Here is a 16,364-nt window from a genome sequence, read left to right on the forward strand (position 1 = left end):
GAGAATTGCTCCATTCTAACATTCAGGTGTCCGCGAGAAACTTTAAGATGCCCTCTCCACTATCTTCCCTGCACTTCTTACTCCTTTATTCCTCAGCCAGGTCTCCGGCAGTATCATAACCCCTGGGAATAATTGCAACTCTGGTAGAAGGTGGGCCCGAGGACACGCCTGCATCTCAGGCATCTGTGCCTGACTCAGCAGAAGCAGTTTTAGTGAGCAACATGATCACACCCCTGCTGTGTTTCAGGATAACAAAAGGGTCAACCTCTCAGTCCTGTGGAGTCCTTCCCTACTCTGATGATGCGTGGGACTGACTCTTTTCCTGGAAGAAGGATTCCCCCCTCCCCATCTCCACATCCTTTAGAGACAGCCTGTGGGAAGATCGTTCTCAGTTGACCCAGGTGCCGGTGAGATGGCTCTTGGGATTTCCTGCCATTTCAGTGTCTGCACTGCATCACCGCCTGGCTGATCATCACTTTTATTCTCTCTCTTCTAAACCGTAGCTGCTCCCCAACTTAATTTGACTTTCAGAAGAGAAAAAAGATTTCAGGATGAATCAGCAAGAGGCTACCTCTCTGATAAACACAAAAGGTCATAGTAGTCTCCAGAGAGACTGAATTATTTTTGAAGTGGAAATTATTTAGGATGGTTGCAGAAGATTGAAAAGCCAGCAAGCCCTGTGTGCTGTTGTGCCTTATTTTCTCAGGAACAGTGAGGTTCAGGGAGCAGACTCACCATGTATGTGCAGTGTGTGTGTGTATGTGTATCTGCATGAGAGTGAAATGGTAGACCAGTTTCTTTTCACTATTCCCACAAACGCTTTTATTCTTGATTTTCTCAGACCCCTTTCCCCATATGGATGGTTCTCCCTCAAAAAAAGGAAAGAAAAGAAGACAATATCTTCCATGAAATGTCTTTTCACATCTGGCAGAATCGCACCTGGGGACTTTGGCATTAACATGTTAATGATGAGTTTAGTCCACCGCTCATGAAAATGCTAACAAGAGTTATAGAAAGGAAAATAGGGCAATACTGAACCCAATTAAGGGATGCATGGATGTGGGAAAGTCAACTTCCATAGCAGGTGAATTTGCAGAAAAGCGCCACTTTCCTCGTTTTTCTTGTCATGTTGTTTCCACTTTATCAGTCGGCTTTCTTCTCTGCACCTCATGCCAAGGCGGGTAAGCAATAGGAAAGTGGCTTGGTCACCGTGCTGAAGTGCCATCAGATTTCAGGGCTGCAGCATTGTAGGTCCTGGATCTGCCGTATTCCAGATATCTGCGAATGGTGCCTTTTCTCTTTTGGCTTCCCCCACAGGTTATGACAGCAGCACCTCAGCAATTCCAAGTAGACATCCTCCCAGTAGATGATGGCACCCCTAGAATTGTTACCAACCTGGGGCTCCAGTGGCTGGAGTACATGGATGGCAAGGTAAGGTCCTTCCATCTGCCGCATTCGCACAAACCGGCTTGGGCTATGTCCTTACTCAGGGCAACTTGGGGATAGAAGTCAGTTCTGCTCACATTTATCCCTCTCTAAGGGAGCTGATTTTTCTAAGATTCACAAGCTCTATGAGTTTTGTTAGGAGTGTATATAGCTTAAGATGTTCTTACAGAACTGACTCCCCAAAATACAGAAGCTCAAACAAGATAGAAGTTTTGCTTTGTTTTTTTCTCTCACATATAGAGTGGAAGTAAGTGGTCAGTCTAGGGCTCTACAGGACCGATCAGAGATGCTGATTCCTTCTGTCTTCTTACTCTTGCATCACTGGGTTGTTGCTCTTAACAACAGAACCAAAACTCTTCAGCCATTCATTGATATTCCAGCCCATAGGAAGAGGAAAATAGAGAAGTAGAAGGCAAGGAACTTCATTTTAAACAAGCGATAGAGAAATTAAACACATCACTTGCACTCATATTATTTTGGCAAGAAGTTGGTCATAAGGTCCATCTGTTACATGAATGGCTGGGAAATAATCTCTAGCTGGCTAAGCTAAAAGTTTGTTTACTAGAAGAAGGGGAGGATGGACTTCAGGAAGCATCTGGAATATGCCATTGATGGGAAGAAAGTGAGTATTTTGTAGGTGAGCATCCTCAGAGGACTTCCTCCTATTTTAAAAATTCTTATCTCCTCCTAAATCCCAATTTGGTCTTTTTAAGATATACCACGATTCTTACTTGTTTCCATATCAAGCATTAAATCCATATGAACTGATTCCCTTCTTTTGCGTGGGGTATCCCCTCTAGGATGTGGATTTTCTCATCTCCATGGAGCTAATTAGTTGGCTGTGTATGTAGCTGCTGTGCTGTAACTTTCTACTGTACTGGTTGAAATTTTTTTCAAATTAGTACAAATTCCTCTCATCCCCTATTTGATTTTTCTCCCATATTCAGAACCATCCCATTTTCTTCTCAACACCCTCTAAACTGGTTTTCTACTTAGCACTTTTATCCTACTGCAATGTCTCTTATCAAAGTCACCAATGACTTTTATGTTGCCAAATCCAAAGGTCACTTACGTGTCCTTACTTTACTAGATCTACAATATTTAATACTGTTGATAACCCCCTTTTTTCTCCCAAACCTTTGCCCTTACTAAATGTTTGTTGAATGGATGAATGAGAGAATTAAGGTTTAGCCAATGTGTTTGAGCAATATTGGGGTATCACATATTTATCTTACTCAGTTTCGAGCATTATGATTGACTCCTATAAGGTATAAAGTAGCTGTATTTTATCGTTGTTTAAAAGTTCCAACCTTTCTCACCATCTCAAATCTCTCCTCCAGTCCAGATGGAATTCATCCCTCCACTCCCAAAAAGTATACAGTACTCTTTTTTCTATTTCCTATTATGGCTCCTGCCTAAGAGCTACCTTGCTCATGAGCCTTTCTTTCCCAATAAAGTGTGAACACCTCAAGGACAGAGGCTGGGATGGTGCTATCCTCATAGCCTCTTCAACACTGACAGAGTTTTCCATGCAATAAATGTACTCAGTAAATCATTGTTGAACTGAATTAATTCTGAGTCAGAGGGTCTTGGTCTGGCTTTATTCCCACCTCAGGAATTAAATTTAATGGGTTTCTATTCCAGGCAACCAACTTGATCACCAAGAAAGAACTGCTGACCATGGACCCGGACACAGAGGACCTGCAGCTTGTCTACGAGATAACAGCGGGCCCCAGTCATGGCTACGTGGAGAGCAGGCTCCAGCCTGGCAGAACTATTGTCACTTTCACACAGGGTGGGGACCTGGGGAACCAAGAGATGGGATAAATCGGTTCTAACTCTCCCCACCACCCTGATCTTCTCTTACAACCACTTCCAGCTACTTATCCCCATATAACTTATTTGCAAACAAACAGATCTTTTAGTGTCTAACCACCCAGCTTTGGAATTTTACTTCTCCTGAATTCCTTTTCCTATTAATCTGAATTATGACCAAAAAAAATTCTTTTTTCCTTACTGTGCTTCCTCAGCTCCCAAATTGCTTTAGGTTTGTCACGATTTAGTGGAAGGATGATGTATTGATTGGCTTTCTTCTTTTTTTAAATTTAATCACAGTTGACACACAATGTTAGTTTCAGGCTTTCTTGGTTTCTTTTAAAAACAACCACTATACTTTCTGAAATATCTGTGATCCTGCACGGTTTATTTTTGTTCTCTAAGGGTTGTGGATTGTCTTTTAAGTGTTCAGCAAAGAAATTAAAATCAACACAGATAGGTGGCTCAACAGAAATATTTTCTTATTCTGAATCACATCAAACAAACCATTTTGTATTTTAGTTTCTTATAAGTATGTCAGACTCTTCTAGGCTTCTTTTGAGGATAGACCTTACTTTAAGCAGTCACTACAAAAACTGTACCTTACAACTGAGGTACCATATTTTCCTTTTCTTCCTGTTCTCAATCTTGTGTTCTTTCCCAGAAGAGAACATGTTCTTTTTACTTCATGTATGGGCTGTTTAAAAAATACAGCTTTTCTTAATTGCACACACCTTCTAAAGAACCTTATTTAGAAGGAAGTCGGGGTGAGTATAAGCATGTATATACAGAGGATGGAGTCAAATATTTTCCTCCGTCAGCTTTCAGATTTGCGTTTAATATTCCAGAGAGATTCATTAAAGTTCTTTTTTGCCAAGACTCTGGGATTCTCATTTTACAACAACATAAGGGTACTTCCTATACATAAGTACCTCTTTTGTCACATGAAGCTGTAGGATTTTATTTTAAAATCTGGCAGATATATTTATTTTTAAGATGACTATCCCTTTTTGTTCTTAGGACATTAAGTTCTATCTGCAGCCCATTAGAAAAATAAACTGGATAGGATAGTGTGGAATCTACAAGACTGTGTTTACATCCCCAGTTCATTCACCATGTGTTTCTTCTCACAGAGGATGTGAACTTGGGATTGATTCGTTATGTGTTGCACGAGGAGAAGATCCACGAGATGATGGATAGTTTCCAGTTTCTGGTGAAAGACAGTAAACCCAATGTGGTCAGCGACAATGTCTTCCATGTTCAGTGGTCCCTCATCAGCTTTAAATATACCAGGTACAAAGGTTATTGGTGTTCCTTCTTGAAAAATTAATCAGGAAAAGAGAAGAAATCATATTGAAGTACCTGGGGGCTAACTCTAGTTATCTGATGATGTTGGTGGTAGGGATAACAATAATAAAAATAACATCACCAAATGTTTTTTAATTCTGTATGTATTAGGCACTTGACATACGTCATCTTGTTTACTACCTGCAGTTGTGAGTGCTGTTGTTATCCCCACAAGGACAAGACAATGGAGACAGAAAGAAGTTAACTAGTTTACCCAAAGTCACATAGCTAATAAGTGGTAAAACCAGGATTGAAGTCCAGTGATCTTAACCATTGTGCTTTACTGCATCTCCTACAAGTTTTTTTCCTTCTGTCTTCAAGTTTTAGAATACGGTTGAACTGAGAAGAAACAAAATACACATCCAAGTTATGAAAGTAACCACTGGCCCATAATAATAACATCTTTGCCTTCCCCTTACATTCTCTCTGTTCTTGGGCTTATATTCCCCCCCTAGCTCCTTTGGTGTTCATAGAATTCTGTATCTTTTGGAACAAATTCATCGCTTAATATAGATAGCTCTTTAAGGTGCTTTTATAGCCTGTTGGGTGGTTGAAAGACAAATAGGCACCAGTTTTGGTAAAAATAGGCAAGCACAGTGTTGATTTTACAGGTCAGATTATAACTGGGATTATAATTTTGTGGGGGAGAGAATTCTTAAAAATGTTTTAATGGTTTTTTTTTTGAAAGAGAGAGAGAGAATGCATGAGGGGAGGGGCAGGAAATAATTCTTTAAATCTACATTTCAGAGTCTCACTGTTTGAAGAAATCAATTTCATGATAATTCAGATGAAAACTGGAATGGGGGTTGGGAGGTAACCTACAAACTTGATTTCATGTGCTCCAGTCACACATACTTAGAGAACTTAGTGAAACATTATAGTCAGCTTTTTTATATGCAAGTTCTGCTCATTTATATCTCCTTAAAAATTAAATAAATAGACTAAATCCAATCACTTTTTCTGTACAAGCCTCCAACTTTTAATGGGCTGAATGGTACAGAGTGTCCCAAAGCTAGCAATGGGGACTGACCTCAGGGACACTTTGCCTACAACCCTCACAGCAAAAAGACACAAGTGGGTTCTGGGCCAGGCAAATGAATCTGTGATCATCATCCTCAGGGATGAAAAACAAGGCCCAGCTCAGGCCCCATTCACTTATGGCTTTTCTAAACCTAGATATTTATTATGAATTAATAGCACATGGATAGTTTGCCTTCTACTTTACCAAAACAATATAAATTATATCAGCAAGCTAAGTTTACCCTGTGTCTCAGTCTGTTTGGGCTGTTATAACAGAATACCATTGATTGGGTGGCTTACAAACAACAGAAATCTATTTCTCACAGTTCTGGGGGCTAGGAAGTCCTAGATCAAGGTGCTGACAGATTCGGTGGCTAGTGAGGAGTCTCTTCCTGGTTCATAGACAGCTGTCATCTCCCTGTGTCCTTACATAGTGGAAGGAACAAGGAACTCTGTGGGACCTCTTTTATAAGGGTACCAGTCCCGTTCATGAGGGCTCCACCATCATGACTTCATCACCTCCCAAATATGATCACATTGTGATTAGGATTACAACATATGAATTTGTTCATATTGAACATATGTTATAGTTCAGTCTATAGCACCTTGTCACCCCCCAATGTCATAAAACTCCATTTGTCTTAACACCTTTGTTCTGTAGCCCCAATTCTCTGCCACCACCCTGGCTCCTTTTCATACTTCCTGGAGATCTTGTCCAGTCAGTTTCCACCTGAGCTAAGTCATTAATTATCTTCCAAGCATCTTTTTTTCCTAAGAACCCACTGAATTATTCCAATTACTCTACTATTCTAGGGAGAGATTGTCATTTCTCTGTGTTTTGAAGTACAAAGTGTGTAGCTCCTATGTGCTGCTCATTTTCTAAATGACTTTCAACTTGCACTGGAAATGGGGCAGATACCATCGTGCATCCACAGCCTCCTTGGTCACTTGGTGCTGTGACTGTCCCGAGGGAATGTTTCCTCAGTTTATAACCTGACTTCCTAAAGAAACCAAACTTCTTATTCTCGGAACTACCTGACACCAGTAACCAACCGAAGAGACAGGCATTAAACAAGTGGATTCTTCACAGCCCCAGCTCAGATTTCAGAGACCACCATTTTATGTGCTTCCAGCTACAATGTAAGTGAGAAGGCGGGGTCTGTCAGCGTCACAGTGCAGAGGACTGGGAACCTGAACCAGTATGCCATCGTCCTGTGTCGCACCGAGCAAGGGACCGCCAGTTCCAGCTCCGGGGTCAGCCTCCAACCGGGACAGCAGGACTATGTGGAATATGCTGGCCAGGTAGGTTGGCGAGGAGGCCTCCAATTCCTGACCGGAGCTGGTTCTGCCAATGGACACTGGTCGTTGGCAAGTGTGGCACCTTCCCCCTAATTTTTACCCCATCTCCCTTTCCATTGGCGCCCTTCCTCAAGTGATTTTCTTGTGTTCCCTTCTCACAGGGCCTAGTTCCTCCCAGTCCATTTACTCTCCATGGAAGTTTTAACTGTCAAAGTTAAAAAAGTGGTCTAGCTTCTCAGTCTTTACATTTTGCTTCATGACCACAAAAAGTCTCCATCGTGTTCTATGTGAGGCCTTTGGCATCCAAACCCTACCTCTCCCCTTCCCTTCTCTACCTGAAGGGAGGGAAGAGAGAGTGTAGGAGGATGGCTGGGAAGCTCTTAGAATAGGCTGAGTGAGAGATGATGGGATTTTGAGTTTCAGTTATGGAGAGAAAGTAGAGACAAGTGGGTGGATTGAACAGATAAGTAAGAATTGATAGCATTTCACCATGGGTTAGATAGTGGGCAGAAGCAGGAGATGGATGGTGATGCTCCTTGCTGGGAGGGCACACTGTCAGAGGAGCAGGTTTGGCAAGGGGTGTTCTTGGGTGTGCTTTGGACAGGCCGAGTGTGAGGTGCCAGAAATTGTGCCAGGACTGAGAGGACCGTGGTGGTGGTGGTTGTCAGGGGGTGCAGAGAGCAGCTGGAGCAGAGGTGCCTGCACACGTTTCTACCACACTGGTGGTAACTAGTGCCAGGATGGGAATGAAGCAGAGAGAGAAAGAAGAGAGTAAACACAAAAGAGAGAGGAAGAGGACTTAAACAGTAAAGTCCTTTATGGCAGCATGCCCCATATTTGTCATCCTTTATGTATGATACAATACTTGGCACTTATGAGGTATTTCTTCTATGTTTTTGCAAAGTTTCACCATTCTTATGACATTGTAAATCTCTGTAAAGAGGAATGGGCTCCCTCTTTGAGGCATTTCAGCTAGACTGAGGTCAATTTAAATGAGGAATCAGAAAAGAACAGATAAGCCAAGGAATCTTTTAGAAGAATAATAAGAAAGAACATGTATTTGTGTTTGTCAAGGAAAGACCAAAGACAGTGGATTCTAGAGTTACATAGAGATCTAGGGGTGTTTCTAGTAGGTTCCAGAGCTAAATCGAGATCTATGGAGTGTTTTAAAATGTGGAGCTTAGTAAAACTTAATTTGATTAGTTGATTAGATATGGAATAGTAATTTTCTGCTGATGAAAATTATATGTTTTTCAGATTTGTGTGTCCCTAGAGGTTGATGACTATTTTACACATTTTAGCTATCTCAGTTGACACAAAGTGCAGTCCAGATCTATTCCCTAGCATTTTAATTCTAGATAAATCCATAACCCTGGTTCCATTTCAAGATTTTGTCTTTATCATTTTTTTAAGACAAAGTAAACTCAGAATAAATCCCTATAAGTTCATGATTGTGTGAATATAAAATAATTTCTCTGTTTTGTATCAGGATAAATTCATATATATTATAGACTTAGCCCATCTTAATGACAAAGGATTTAGTTAAATATAACATTAAAATTTAGTCTGGCTTGTTCATAATGTAAATGGATTCAAACTCGATTATCCAGTACACTGAGATTCTATGTCAATTTTGATTGCGTAAGCAGTATGGTAATGGTAATAAAGAAAATATCTCGCATTTGTTCGGCCCTTTAAAATATACTTCGAACTTTTATTATACATTGTGTCTCTTAGTCCTCTCAGTAAATATGTGAAATAAGTATGTGAAATTATTATTTAGCTGATGAGGAATCCGATGTTTATAAAAAGTCATAGACTAGCCTAGCTTGAGACCACCAGAACTTCACACTCCAAGTTCAAAGATCTTTCCAGGTAAACTGCCACACATAGAAAGGGACATGAGTAATCAAATGACTCTTGCTCCAAGTGAATTAATAAAATAATATATGAATAATTACCCACATGTTTTTGTACAGTCACCAGATAGTAGAAGGTATCTTTGCATTCCATGTCCCTATACAGTAAATCAGCTCCAATGTATAGATGAAGAAAAAAAAGCAGTAGCATTCCAGGTGACACAGCAGGAAATTGGGGTAGAAGAACCAGCTCTTTCATTCAGTGCTCTGCCCACCAGGCTTGGGTCCCCTTTTGCCATGATGATCTGGGGGAGCATAACAGGGGATTCTGAAGCACAGTGTAATTCCTCGCTGTTTCTTTTGTGACAGGTGCAGTTTGATGAGCGAGAGGATACCAAGTCCTGCACCATTATCATCAATGATGATGATGTATTTGAGAACATTGAGAGTTTCACTGTGGAGCTCAGCATGCCAGCATATGCCCTATTAGGGGAGTTCACCCAGGCGAAGGTCATTATCAATGACACTGAGGACGAACCCACATTAGAGTTTGATAAGAAGACCTACTGGGTCAACGAGAGTGCTGGTTTTCTGTTTGCGCCTATTGAAAGAAAAGGTCTGTTGGTGCCAAAGATGACAGCGAGCTATAATTTAATAGCTAACTTTTTTTTGCATCCTTTTTCTGTGCCAAGTGCTCATGTACCATATTAACTTCCGTGTGTAAGTGTTTTCATTTTAATTCCCAGAACAACTCTAATAATGATCCTACCTGTAGTGAGTACTATCAGAAGGCTCCTTTTAGTTCAAGTTGTTAGTGCTCCCATTTATCCTTTAATGGGGTTAGAAAACTGGTTATATTTGGCCTTGCAAATTATTCATGAATTTAGAAGTTTTAATCAATCACCTAATCTATAAATATTTAGTAGCCTTGGTCAAGGAGGGAAGTTTGTAAGAAATGGCTTCTCATCCAGTTTGGGAGGACAAAAAATATGTTTAAAGATTTTCCTTTTGAGTGTCACATATAGAGCTCAATTGAGAGATAAACTGTGTGTGAGAAATAAAGGACAATGCTTGAGGGATTGAAAACAAAACAAAGATCGTATGCATTTATGATCATGCAATATTGGGGCTTTAAAATTCATGGAAATTAAACCTCCTACTCAAAGCCAGAACATGACTGTAAGTGATGAGGTCAGGTTTTTTTGTTTGTTTGTTTATTGAATCTGCTGACTGGGTATTAGTGTAGCAAACACTGTAGATAATGCAGACCCTTGGTGATGCCACTTGGAAAACAAGTAAGCCCCATTGATTGCTCTGATTCAGCAAGCCAGGCTCAGAACAGGCTGTCTTCCAGGGACATGGCAGCACTAATAAGCAAAGTCATTTGTACAGAGAGGCAGGTTTTATTTTGTTTTCTTTTTCTTTTTTTAAACAAGCCAATTTCTTCCTGAGAATTAAAGTGCAGAAGTTTATTCAGAAAGGCGATGAACTGTGCTCAGATCACTACCTTCGGGACACAATTACTTTGCTACTTAAAGTACCAAATATGTCTCTTATCTTTCTACCCGCTGTGGTCTTAGATGGTGGGCAATGAGTCTTGTGAATTAACAGAGCACAAAATTCACGGAATAGGAAATCCATTTTAAGTTGTTTGGCGAAGTATCTTGGGTATATTAAATCCTCAAGTGGTTTATACCACAGGCTTAAGAAACTGAAGTGCAGGAAGGTTTCATGTCAGGGTTTGAACAGAAATAGTGATGGGATGTGTCAGAGGGAACCAAGCTTACCAAATTACCAGCAATTTTAGAATCTGAGAAGTGCTCATTCAAATGCTTTGGTTTTCTTGCCATTTGTATTTTAGGGGATTCAAGCAGCATCGTATCCGCAATTTGCTACACAATCCCTAAGTCAGCTATGGGAAGCAGCCTCTATGCTCTAGAATCGGGCTCTGATTTTAAATCTAGAGGGATGTCTGCTGACAGTCGTGTGATATTTGGGCCTGGGGTCACCATGTCCACCTGTGATGTCATGCTCATTGACGACAGTGAGTATGAAGAGGAAGAAGAGTTTGAGATTGCCCTGGCAGATGCTTCTGACAATGCCCGCATCGGAAAGGTGGCGTCGGCCAAGGTGCTCATTAGTGGTCCTAATGATGCCTCCACTGTGTCCCTGGGCAACACGGCTTTCACTGTCAGTGAGGATGCAGGTAATAGAGAGCATCTCTGGGGCTCCATCACCCATTGCCTTATCTCTTTCTTGAACAATTTCCTCTATGTTTTGAGAATGTTCTTAAAACATTTGAGAATGCCATTCCTCCGTGACACCCTTGTCAGTCTAAGACATGTAATAGTAGGCATTAAGACCAAGAATGGAAGGTAGTGAAGAATAGGGAACCCCATCCTCTTTCTTGCCCTGGTTACTGATGGCAGGGAGGGATCTGGCTTAGAGCTTCATTGGCCCATCTCTCGTTCTCCCATCCAGAGAGAGGGCACAGTACTAAGTACTTCATCTTATGAAGTCAAGAATATGATCTGTTGGGGACAGGAGTAAGTTATTTAGCATACTGCTAGCTGCTAGAACAAATAAATGCCAAAGTTTCAGTATCTTAACAAATGAAACTTTCTCATTCGTATAACATCCCTAGCAGTCAGTGGGCAGATTTCTTCCACCCAGGCACCTTTCCCTCTTTTGGCACCACAAGGGTGTCAAAGTCTTCTGCATGCTGCTAGCAGACATACTGCCAGAAGGGGCATCCACTGATCTGAGCCACCTGGTCAAGGCCATTCACTTCTTCGAAAGTGATATTCTGAGAGATAGTGGGAACTAATCTTTCTGAGCACTCACTGAATGCCAGGCACCATGCCATCTGCCTTCCATATATTCTCACTTAATCTGTAGAAAAGAGAACTTTAAATAGAAGAGCAAATGGCAGCTCACAGAGGTGAAATAAAGCTTCAGAGATCAGTAACTAATATGGCAGAGCTGGGATTAGAACGCAGACCTTTCCTGTACCATGGTTTCTTTCCTATATACCAAATGCTCAGCCATGACTACTTTGAACCTTGCAGCTTATTAACTAGAAAAATATGATTGATGGGATTTTCATGTAGCTTTGCTCTAACTTTGACTGTGAAAATGGCTAAAAATCTACCTGTGTATCATTAGGACACTATGAAGTATGATGTTACAGTAGACCACAAGATGAGGTTTATTCCTAACATAAGCAATAGCACAGTGTGTGCCACTCAGATAAAATAGGGAAATCAACCCAGTTAGGAACATTTAATTAGAAACATTCAGCTTCAGGCACCATAGGGTCCCCTAGCTGGTTCTTTCTTAATTGACTATTTTCTAGTTCATCCCTGAGGCCCTGCTCTCTGAGTTTCTTCTCCCAAAATAGGCTTGAGGTGTTTTTCGATGGACCCTCTCCACTTTATTTTTCTCCTGTGAACAGTCTCTTTCATGAAGCCACAAAACCACTTTTCCCTAAGGGCTGTTTCTCCAGTACCACCTCCATGAGGCCTTCCTCCATATCTGCCCTTGATCTTAATGTCAGTAAAAACAGGGCTGGTGACATTTCTCAGCCTTCCTCAGAGGGAGCACAGGAGCATCACTGAAGTTGGATTAGACAAGCTCACAGGATAAAGCTGCTGCTGCTGTGAGGGAGAACACTGTTCTGAAAACCCACCGACTTCCGGCTTAAGACTGACCACTGACATCTCTGTGGGTCTCCATTAGGTACAGTGAAAATTCCAGTTATCCGTCACGGGACTGACCTTTCTACCTTCACATCTGTCTGGTGTGCAACACGGCCCTCAGACCCAGCTTCTGCCACTCCAGGAGTTGACTATGTTCCCAGCTCTAAAAAGGTGGAGTTTGGGCCAGGTGTCACTGAGCAGGTGAGCATAGAGCAGTCCAGGACCATATGGGTCTGTTAATGTTGTCTCTATTCTGCCATCCACACTCTCTGGAGGACTCTAACCCCCCTGCCTTGCAATATTACCATCTTCCCTTTCTTCGCAAACACAAACATACAAAAAAGAGAGCAAACCCAGAGAAATCTTCTATACACTCTCCAAGTGACATTGTCGACGTCTAATATCCAGCACCACAGATTTAGGATAGGAATGACACTTGTTTGGTGATAATATCTAGAGACAAAACACCAAAGAGTTTGTAATAAAGGGATTATAATTTTGTGAATTAAAAGGTGGACTATAAGACCACCAGAGAAAGCAAGTTATCACCTTTGTCTTACTCTCCTGAAGGCAGATGGGTATTATGTGTTGGACATTCTATAAAGTTTGCTTTGATTTTTCTTCTTTTTATATTTATGTTATTGTTTAAATTGAGATACAACTGACAAATAACCTATTAGTTTCAGGAGTACAACATCATGATTCAGTGTTTGTGTATATTGTAAAATGATCACCACAATAAGTCTAGTTAACATCATGATTTTTCTTCTAGTATTGCACCTTGACTATCTTGGATGACACTCAGTATCCAGTAATTGAAGGGCTGGAGACATTTGTGGTTTTTCTCAGCTCAGCACAAGGGGCCGAACTGACCAAACCCTTCCAGGCTGTCATTGCAATTAATGACACATTCCAGGATGGTAAGATATTGGAGATTCCAGGTGATAGCTCAGACTAAATTTCTATTTTTCCTTATCTTCCAAGTATATGACATTAGAACTCAACCACATTTCATTCAAGAAATAAATCGTGTGTGTGTGTGTGTGTGTGTGTGTGTGTGTGTGTATGAGCACATGTATACACACACCTTCACGTGGGGGAGAAATAAACATTCATGTTTCTAGTACTATGCTGGGCACAAAAAGATGTGTAAGACTTGGGCCCTGCCCTCAAGAAGCTCAGTATCTAGTTGGGGGAATCATACCCTTAAACAGAAAAATTAGAATATGTTATATAAATGACCTAATAGTGCTGTAAATCCAGTACTATGGGAGCAGGGGGGACTGAATAGCAACTATGTGTAGAAGAATCATAGACTTCACAAAAGACATGATATTTAAACAGTCTTAGGGTGCAATAGAGGTTTATCTAATGGGTAATAACGTTTTGTCAAATGGACAGATATAGTATATATAAGGTATAAAAATTTCAAAGATGGACATTTGGAAAACAGTGAGATGCTTACTTTTGCTTTAAACCTGGCAGGAGATGAATAACAGGAAATGAAATGGAAAGACAGGTTGGAGTCCAGTTTGAAAAAGTCTTATGTTGCAGCCTAAGGAATCTGTAAGCAGAGAGGAGTACTTCTAAGTAGAGGAGTAGTGTGATTTTTGTTAGAGGAAACTGACACTGGCAGTCCTGTGGATGATGTACAGGAATGAATAGACACAAGTATATGAACAAAATATCAGTCGCCACTGAAGAGCTAACCTAATTAACAGCCGGATAACCAAGAAAGGACAATTATTTCTTGGGAAGAATTGATGAAATTTAGAATCATCAGATGCTAGGGGCACCTGGGTGGCTCAGTCCATTAAGTGGCCAACTTTGGCTCAGATCACGATCTCTTGGCTCATGGGCTCTGTGCTGACAGCTCAGAGCCTGGAGCCTGCTTCAGAATCTTTGTCTCCCTCTGTCTCTGCCCCTCCCCCACTTGTGGGTGTGTGCTCTCTCTCTTTCTCTCACTTAAAAACAAATAAACATTTTTTTTAAAAAAAGAATTGTCAGATGCTGGAGCTGGGAAAGAAGATCTGGTCAAACTTTCTACCTAATTCAGAAGGATCTTCATTAGCATCCCCTATAGTTGACGATAGAGCCCATAATTAAACTCTTTCCATGACTGAAAAGTCACTGAAAAAGGAACAGGAAGCCAGCAGGGTAATCCTTAATGCTTTCAGTTATTTTTAAGTAATTTACTTATTTATATAGTTTAAAAAATGACAATAAAGGTATATTATGAAAATTAAGTCTACCTTCTACCCTGTCTCCTAACCCTCTGGCTGTCCTAGTGACAACTGTTTTAACCAGTTTCATTGTTGTTGTTGTTGTTATTGTGTGTACCTTCAAGAGAAATAAAACATATGCATACATATAATGCACATATATGCATATTCATGCGTATATAAAGCAAATGTCCAAAATGATATCTTATTTTTATACCTAGGTTTGTTGAGATCTAACATATGTAAATTTAAAATTTACCCTCTTTAGTGTACAGTTCTATGCATTTTGACAGATGCACACAGTGGTGTGCCCAGCACCACAGTCAAAATGTGGAACAGTTTCAATACCCTCTAGAATTATCTCATGCCCCTTTGTAGTCAGCCTCTTCCCCATATCAAGCCCTGGCAACCACTCACGGTTTCTTGCCCATACAGTTTTGCCATTTGCAGAATATCATATAATTGGAATCATTTAATATAGCATCTTGTATCTGGTTTCTTTCATTAGAATATTGCATTTGAGAATCATCCATGTTGTTATATATATAAGTAATTCATTTCCTTTATTGTGGAGTAGTTTCCAAATATACAGATGTACTGTAGTTTGTTTATCCATTCACTAGTTTATCCAGTCACCTATTTATCCATTCATCTGTTTATCCATTCATCTGTTGAATGACATTTGAGTTGTTTCCAGCTTTGGCATGAATAGACACATGCCAATCATAGAATATGACTGGAATGACTATAAAAGTTGGCATATTATAGCTTTTTGTGTGAACATAGATTTTTATTTCTCTGGAGTAAGTACTTAGGAGTGGGGTTGCTGGATTGTACGTTAAGAAACTGCCAACTTGTTTTCCAGAGTGGTTGGGACTACATTGTATTACCACCCACAGTGTGTGAGAATTCTGGTTGGCCCACACCCTCACCAGGATCTAGTGTTGTCAGGTTTCTGTGAGTTCTTTTTAGTTATCCTCCTAGATGGATAGTGGTGTCTCATGGTTTGAAAGTCATTTCCTTAATGACACTGAGATATTTTCAGGTGTTTACTTGTCATTGATATATCTTCTTTAGCAAAGTATAATTCAAATATTTCCTCCATTTGTAATTGAGTTGTTTCCCCCCTCTGTTATTGCGTTGTTATAAATTCTGGACAAATATTTGTGTTTTGCAATTATTTTCTCCCAATCTGTTGCTTGTGTTTTGTTCTTTCAAAAGGCAATAGGTTTTCATTTTGAAATAGTCCCATTTATCAATAATTTTATTATGGATTATGCTTTTAATATTGTATCTAAGAAGTCTTTGCTTGACCGAAAGTTACAAAGGTATTTTCCCTGTGTTTTCTTCTGGAAGTTTTTTAGTTTTAAGTTGGTCACTTTTTAACTGTGAACAAGATTATAACAATTAGACTATTTTATATTGCATGTTACCTGAGAGTTCACAGAGTGATGTTCTAGACATTTTCTCATTTGCTCATAATCTCATGGTTTTCTACTTGTTTCCATTTTGTAGATAATGAGACTGGAATTGGGGGAGTGAACACCTGAAATCTCATACAGAGGGACCAGCATGTATTCTTAGTTTTTGGTTTCAAGTTCATTCTCTTTGCACTACACTAAATAGTCCTGTTTGGTGCAGTAGTAGAATCTGTGGGA

At 40.2% G+C, this 16,364-nt stretch overlaps 1 protein-coding gene across 1 annotated transcript in view; it reads left to right on the plus strand.

Moving 5' to 3' along the window:
• Window positions 1-16,364, plus strand: part of FRAS1 (Fraser extracellular matrix complex subunit 1) — a 423,467-nt gene that overhangs the window by 357,788 nt on the left and 49,315 nt on the right. Inside the window, exons 51-58 of the mRNA XM_077770550.1 lie at window positions 1,318-1,431; window positions 3,091-3,241; window positions 4,395-4,554; window positions 6,762-6,930; window positions 9,156-9,402; window positions 10,648-10,992; window positions 12,525-12,685; window positions 13,257-13,404. Of these exons, the coding sequence (XP_077626676.1) occupies window positions 1,318-1,431; window positions 3,091-3,241; window positions 4,395-4,554; window positions 6,762-6,930; window positions 9,156-9,402; window positions 10,648-10,992; window positions 12,525-12,685; window positions 13,257-13,404 (1,495 nt within the window). The remainder of the gene's footprint in view (window positions 1-1,317; window positions 1,432-3,090; window positions 3,242-4,394; window positions 4,555-6,761; window positions 6,931-9,155; window positions 9,403-10,647; window positions 10,993-12,524; window positions 12,686-13,256; window positions 13,405-16,364) is intronic.

This window comes from Crocuta crocuta, unplaced genomic scaffold (assembly GCF_008692635.1).
Source record: "Crocuta crocuta isolate KB4526 unplaced genomic scaffold, BGI_CrCroc_1.0 scaffold236, whole genome shotgun sequence".
Classification (NCBI taxonomy): domain Eukaryota; kingdom Metazoa; phylum Chordata; class Mammalia; order Carnivora; family Hyaenidae; genus Crocuta; species Crocuta crocuta.